This window comes from Triticum aestivum, chromosome 4B, assembly GCF_018294505.1.
Source record: "Triticum aestivum cultivar Chinese Spring chromosome 4B, IWGSC CS RefSeq v2.1, whole genome shotgun sequence".
NCBI lineage: Eukaryota > Viridiplantae > Streptophyta > Magnoliopsida > Poales > Poaceae > Triticum > Triticum aestivum.
Window position 1 is genome coordinate 474,886,409 of NC_057804.1, and position 7,494 is coordinate 474,893,902.

At 38.7% G+C, this 7,494-nt stretch overlaps 1 protein-coding gene across 2 annotated transcripts; it reads left to right on the forward strand.

Moving 5' to 3' along the window:
• Positions 1-1,466: 1,466 nt before the first annotated feature.
• Positions 1,467-4,573, forward strand: LOC123095010 (uncharacterized). Of its 2 annotated transcripts, XM_044516847.1 has the most exons (6): positions 1,467-1,605; positions 1,689-1,804; positions 1,904-1,938; positions 2,202-2,383; positions 2,827-2,913; positions 4,206-4,573. In XM_044516847.1, the coding sequence occupies exons 2-6, from the start codon at positions 1,759-1,761 to the stop codon at positions 4,210-4,212; spliced, it is 357 nt and encodes a 118-aa protein (XP_044372782.1). In that variant the 5' UTR covers positions 1,467-1,605; positions 1,689-1,758; the 3' UTR covers positions 4,213-4,573. The 2 variants fall into 2 exon arrangements, with proteins under 2 accessions (XP_044372782.1, XP_044372783.1); XM_044516848.1 differs by lacking the exons at positions 1,467-1,605; positions 2,827-2,913 and having other exon boundaries at positions 1,616-1,804.
• The last annotated feature ends 2,921 nt before the right edge of the window (positions 4,574-7,494 follow it).

Genomic DNA, 7,494 nt, shown 5'->3' on the forward strand with positions numbered 1-7,494 from the left:
AAGCCTGGACAATTTCTTATAATGAGAAAAGCGCTCCCGAGGACACATGGGAATTAACATCAAGCTAGTTTTCATCATGCTCATATGATTCACGTTCGATACTTTGATAGTTTGATATGTGGGTGGACAGGTGCTTGGGTACTGCCCTTACTTGGACAAGCATCCCACTTATGATTAACCCCTATTGCAAGCATCCGCAACTACAAAAGAAGTATTAAGGTAAACCTAACCATAGCATGAAACATGTGGATCCAAATCAGCCCCTTATGAAGCAACGCATAAACTAGGGTTTAAGCTTCTGTCACTCTAGCAACCCATCATCTACTTATTACTTCCCAATGCCTTCCTCTAGGCCCAAATAATGGTGAAGTGTCATGTAGTCTACGTTCACATAACACCACTAGAGGAGAGACAACATACATCTCATCAAAATATCGAACGAATACCAAATTCACATGACTACTAATAGCAAGACTTCACCCATGTCCTCAGGAACAAACGTAACTACTCACAAAGCATATTCATGTTCATAATCAGAGGGGTATTAATATGCATTAAGGATCTAAACATATGATCTTCCACCGAATAAACCAGCTAGCATCAACTACAAGGAGTAATCAACACTACTAGCAACCCACAGGTACCAATTTGTGGTTTTGATAAAAGATTGGGTACAAGAGATGAACTAGGGTTTGGAATGGAGATGGTTTTGGTGAAGATGTTGATGGAGATTGACCCCCTCCCAATGAGAGGATCGTTGGTGATGATGATGGTGATGATTTCCCCCTCCCGGAGGGAAGTTTCCCCGGCAGAACAGCTCCGCTAGAGCCCTAGATTGGTTCCGCCAAGGTTCCGCCTCGTGGCGGCGGAGTTTCATCCCGTAAGCTTGCTTATGATTTTTTCCAGGGTAAAAGACCTCATATAGCAGAAGATGGGCACCGGAGGGCCACCAAGGGGCTCATGAGACAGGGGCGCACCCAATAGGGGGGTGACCCCACCCTCTTGGCCAGGGTGTGGGCCCCCTCTGGTACTTTATTTGCCCAATAATTCTTATTAAATCCAAAAATGAATTTCGTGGAGTTGCAGGTCTTTTGGAGCTGTGCAGAATAGGTTTCCAATATTTGCTCCTTTTCTAGCCAGAATCCCAGCTGCCGGCATCCTCCCTTTTCATGATAAACCTTGTAAAATAAGAGAGAATAGCCATAAGTATCTATCTATACCTATAATAATCCTAGACTTCCTAGAAATTCCCATGTTAATCAGTAATTAGGAGCCATTAATCTGATGGGACCAAGTTATTAACGTGTAGATCTAATCTATCTATTTATCTGTTGCTCTAGAGGGAAAAAAGACAACTATTAATTCCATGTTAATCAGATATTAGGAGTCGTACATCTAATGGGACAATGCTATTACAGTCCAGATTAACCCATATAATATGAGGAAAAAAACTGAAAGAGATTCCCGTAAAATATCAACCTCCACCTTTTTTCCTTTCCAAGTAAAAAACCCATGAAGCAACCCTATTATCTCTCTCCATCGCTCACATCTCTGTTCATATTCTGATGGAAAAGACATCCATGTCTCTTAGATTGGAGCAACGAAGTTGGTCATCGATCCCAATCTCAATCTCTCACCTCTCTCTCTCTCTCTCTCAAACTCTAATCTCTCTTCCTCTCCACATGCAGATGTGTGTCTCCCCCAATTGAAATTTGCAGCAAGGAAGTTAGGGCATGGATCTTTTGCGCTCATCTCCACATGGAAATAGAGCCTCTCTCCCCCAAATTGCAGCAAGGAAGTAAGGGTATGCATCTCCTGTGCTCATGGAGATTATTACAATAAAATTATTTTCCTTATCTAGATCAGGTTCATCTTCTCAGTCCTTACACTGATTTATTTTCAGTTTCTTTTTGCCAGCCTGGATTCAATTCTTTTCAGGTTCATCTTCTCAGTCTTCACACTAATTTGTTTTTGAATTTCTTTTTGCCAGTTTGGATTCAATTCTTTTCATTGTGCCCATTAATAGTGTTTTCTAGGGATTCAATCTCCTTTATTGTGTGTCTTCTTGAAGCTGATGATTGCGATGGCCAAATAAAATCAGTGTTCTTTGTCCCTTGAAAAACAAAAAACAGATCTTTCTGTAGCGTTGACCCTAACTTGATCATTGACTGTCTGCTGTGATTTGGCTTCCCCAATCATAGTTTTCTCAAACCCTCAACCAAGAGGGGAAGGGGTGGTGGATATGGAGAAGGATGAAGCTCCTGTTGTGGTTGCTGCCGTCGCAACTGGTCGATGTTGTCCATGATGTGCCATGGAGGGAAGGTAATCTTGAAGAACGATTATCTCGCAAAGACATTGACCATCCACTCAGCGCAACACAAGGGTAAGCATCAACACTATGATTTGCCCAAAACAACTAAAAGAATAATGTTATGTTAGACATATAACATTCTGACTGAGTGTTCCTGAATTATAGCATTAATTTTCTCAAAGTTTCTAGGCCACCATGGTTTATGGATCCAAGGAGTAGATGCACTGACTGCAGTTTGAAGCCAATGGCTGTTAATTTTCCAAATGACACCATCCATGTTTTCTTTTATCTTATAAATAAGTTAGAAATTTGATAGCATGTGTCTGATCTTTGATGTTTTTCCTTCAAATCAGACTAATTATAGGTCTGCTTCTATGGCTGATGTAACCCAACATTACTATCTTCAAGATTTCATATATTTATTGTCACTAGATGAATTCAGGTCCGGTGGGGTCTTCCCTTTTCACATGTGTGCATTTAGTTAAATGCCATCTAATTGCTGCCATGAATCACAGATGGAATTGCAGTCTGAAAGTTGTGGTACTGATGTGGAAACACCATAAAAACCGTATGATTCTCCAACATAAAGTATCTTCTAATTTGTAAGTTACACTTACTGAATGATGCACTTCAAAATTTACATTTATGCTATGCACACATGTAGGTAGACTGGAGCATAATTCTATCATCTACCTATGGAAGACAGTCCATCATGGATGCTCTTAGGAGTACCCATATGTAGCATTTTAATTTTTATAGCATGCACTCACCGTTACCTGCTTTTGTGCACTTGATCTGATGATGTACACTTAAACAAGTTATTTCATCAGATTTTCCACACATTTCGCTCAACTAAAACATGTGTATAGATGTTAAGTTTGTCTTCTTAATTTCTTGACCAACTCGCCAATGAGGCTAAATACCTATGGTGATTTTACGCCAATTTGTCCTTTGAGATTGTTAAAAGAACTTCCCCGGGATATGAAACACTGATGCTCCTGCTACTTTCTGCCATTATATTATTCAGATTATTCAGACTTCTATAAATGCATTCCCAACTGCATAATTTCTTAGCTTATGGATTTTATTTCTTATAATTATAACAAGGCTGGTGAGTTGTTTGATTTAGTACATTACATGTACGTCAATACTTATGGTTTGAAACTTATGACTTTTCAAGACTATTTGTCCCCTCTTTTGCTCCTCTAATACATATTTCCCCTTTACGTTGGATAACCAATTCACTTTTGTGCTCATTTTCTCGGGACAGTGAAGTTTTTTTTTGCTACTCATGTATAGATATAAACTTTTAATGGTCTTCACAATTCTATATACATTTTGGTCTACACATGTCGGGAGGAGTAATTTTTAAAGTATATTTACATATTATTTTTTATTTCTATGCATGGACAATATATATTAGGACACTCGACATGCTCACTATTGGAATTCAAAAAAATTCTGAGTGCCGAATGCACTCGGCAAAGGCCAAAAAAACATGACAGCACTCGGAAACCAGACTATTATGTACACCTGCCGACATGTTTATTTTGCCTGGTTCTTTTCTACAGGCACTCAGTAGTCAACTACACTCAGTAGACAAATGACACAGACCGAATGATGTGTTAACGACCATGCAACGTGGCACCATAGTTTTGTCGTTTTCTGCACTCGGCGAAACTACGATCCAGTAGAGCTACCGAATGATGAGTTAGCGACCATGTGTCATGTCTTATACACCAGACATCTAGCCTAACGGTGACTCTGAACATCCATGTTGGTTGATTCCTAGCTTGATGCTAATATTTGATGTGTTTTCTGCAATTTAAAATCCCCAGGCAGGATGTTTATAAAATCTATGTATTAACATCACCTGAATTGGATGTTTCTGTAGCATTTGAGGATGCGCACATGGTGTATATGGTGCTGAAGGAAGCCTAGGAACAAGCATCTTTACAAAAGACGTGGAGAAGATGGTGTCCAAGAAAAGGAAAAGCAGGGAAGTAAACCATGATTAGTTCAGAGTGATGTGAAAGCAGATTTTCTTTCAACAATAGGTGGATTCTTAAGATAATAGGTGTACAGCGCAAGAGCTATGATAAGGCCTAACATGGTTGCTGGAAGATATATTTGTACAATAAGAGGCATGCACATACAGCTGTAGTTAATATGAGATTAAAAAGATTTAATAAGATATTCAATCCGGTGGCTGAATGGAAATTGCAGAACAAATTTCTGTAAGCTAGCAGCCCAACAGTTTGTACAAATATGGATGCATGCACTTGATGATAGTGTGGAGTCCCTTTTCCAGTGGAATATTATGCAATCTCGTTGAATTATATCAAATGTAATTTGTGTATTACTATATTTGACTGCTTTTGCGAGTAAGTTTGCTTGACTCGAACCATCTCAGACCACTAGCTAGCTAGACATACCAGTTTGAAATTATTAATGTTAAGTATTGAAGATAAATCAAAACAAATATTGCAAGAAAAAACTTCCTAGATTATTCTAAGTGTTGATGAACAAGACAAAAGTTAATATGTAACGACACATCACTTCATCAAGCTATAAAATGTTAGCTTTCACAATTCTAATACTATAAAAAGTGCAAATGTGAACTTAATCAGCTTCAGTATTTCAAAATAAACTAAAATATGGGCGTAGACCTGTCAAAACTAATATGGAAGAAGATAAGTCTCCCATGAGAATAGAAATTTGTGTCTAGGAGTTTACATTAGAATTTGAGCAAAATAGCATGATATGTTTCTACGTATAAATTTAAATACATAGCAAAATTCCAATTTACTGTTATCATTATGGACATGAACCATTGATAATATTATCAGAATTTCATAGATTATGCAAAAGATGTATCGCCAGTATTCTATTGTTAAAAATTATATTTCAAAAGTTATGTAATGATTATACTTCTAATGTATGCGACCTTTTCATATCATTATTTTTTGTAATTAACAAATAGGCATAGTTGTAATTTTAGTTTGCCCGTACATTTTTAGTTCTTTTATGGGAGATGAACCATTGCACAAAAACTATTGTAGATCATCATACTGTGCAAAGTTGTATTGCATGCTAGCCCGTGCGAATGCACGGGTTGGTGACTAGTTGTGACATAATGTGTAATAACAGCCCATAATGCAATAAATATTGATATAAAAGCATGATGCAAAATGGACGTATCATGCTTCAAAGTAGCACCATGTTTTTTCATATAGAGAGTCTCCTATTTAGTCACTTTCATATACTAGTGGGAATTTTTCATTATACGATTAGATGCACACCCACTTAGTTTTCGTATTGAGCTTTCATACACTTATAGCTCTCAGTGCATTCATTGCATGGCAATTCCTACTCCTCGCATTGATATCAATTGATGGGCATCTCCATAGCCCGTTGGTTAGCCGCGTCGATGTGAGGCTTTCTTACTTTTTTTGTATTCTCTATATTTACCCCTATCATCATACTCTATTCCACATGTAGTGCTATATCCATGGCTCGCGCTCATGTATTGCATGAGGGTTGAAAAAGCTGAAGCCCATTAAAAAGTATGAACCAATTGCTCGGTTGTCATCGGGGTTGTGCATGATAAATACTTTGTGTTAAGAAGACAGAGCATGGCAAGACTATATGATTTTGTAGGGATAGCTTTCTTTAGCGTTGATATTTTGAAAGACATGATTGTTTGTTGGGATGCCTGAGTATTGATGTCTTTATGTTAAATTCTAGACTATTGCTTTGAACCACTTATGTCTTAATATTCATGCCATGATTAGATATATGATCAAGTTTATGCTAGGTAGCATTCCACATCAAAAAAATTCTCTTTTATCATTTACCTACTCGAGAACGACCAGGAATTAAGCTTGGGGATCCTGATACGTCTCCATCATATCTATAATTTTTTATTGTTCCGTGCCAATATTATACAACTTTTACATACTCTTGGCAACATTCTATATGATTTATTTGGACTAACATACTGATCCAGTGCCCAGTGCCTGTTCCTATTTGTTGCATGTTTTTTGTTTCGCAGAAAATCCATATCAAAAGTCCAAACGTGATAAAAATTTATGGAGAATTATTTTGGAATATATGTGATTTTTTGGACTTGGAATCAATGCAAATGGGGGTCCACAGTGACCAACCCACCAGGGCACAGCGGGCACCCCCTGGCGCGCCCAGGTTTCATATGCCCTCCTCAAAATTCAGCTGGGGCCCTTCTTCTGGCGCAAGAAAGATAATTTATGGAAAAAACAGTGTAAAAAATATAGCGCAATCGGAGTTATGGATCTCCGGGGATTTAAGAAATGGTGAAGGGCCAGATCTGGGGAACGCAAAACAGAAGAGAACAGAGAGGGAGATCCAATCTCGGAGGGGCTCCTGCCCCTCCGCCGCCATGGAGGCCATGGACCAGAGTGGGAACTCTCCTCCCATCTAGGAGGGAGGCCAAGGAAGAAGAATAAGGAGGGGGGCTCTCTCCCCCTCTCTCCCGGTGGCGCCGGAGTGTCGCTGGGGCAAGGATCTTGACGGCGATCTACATCAACAATCTTGCTACCGTCTACACAAACTCTCTCCCCCTCTATGCAGTGGTGTACCATCCCTTCTACCCGCTGTAATCTCTACTTAAATAGGGTGCTCAACTCCATGTATTATTGCCCAATGATATTTGGCTATCCTATGATGTTTGAGTAGATCCGTTTTGTCCTGTGGGTTACTCGTGATCTTGGTTGGTATGATTGTATATTTTATTCATGGTACTGTCCTATGGCGCCCTCCGTCTCATGCAAACGTGATACTTAATACTATGGTTGGGTTTCACGACCTTAATGATATTTTGTAGTTGCGGATGCTTGCTAGGGGTCCAATCATAAGTGCATATGATCCAAGTAGAGAAAGTATGTTAGCTCATGCCTCTCCCTCATATAAAATTACAAGAATAATTATCGGTACTTGTTATCGATTGCCTAGGGACAAATGACTTTCTTGTTGACAAAAGCTATCCACTTTTATTACCTTGCAATTTATTTGTAGTTTTATTCCCGCAAAGTACTCGTAGTTTTATCCTTGCAAAATAGTTTCATACTTGTTTTAGGTAAAGCAAACATTAAGTGTGCGTAGAGTTGTATTGGTGGTCAATAGAACTTGAGGGAATATTTGTTCTA

Excerpts from the sequence above, each read along its gene's own strand:
- LOC123095010 (XM_044516847.1), top strand. The coding sequence starts at position 1,759 with ATGGAAATAGAGCCTCTCTCCCCCAAATTGCAGCAAGGAAGTAAGG. Across the intron at positions 1,939-2,201 it reads CTGGATTCAATTCTTTTCAG|TTTTCTCAAACCCTCAACCA; the intron begins GTTCATCTTCTC and ends CCCCAATCATAG. Across the intron at positions 2,384-2,826 it reads CCACTCAGCGCAACACAAGG|ATGGAATTGCAGTCTGAAAG; the intron begins GTAAGCATCAAC and ends CATGAATCACAG.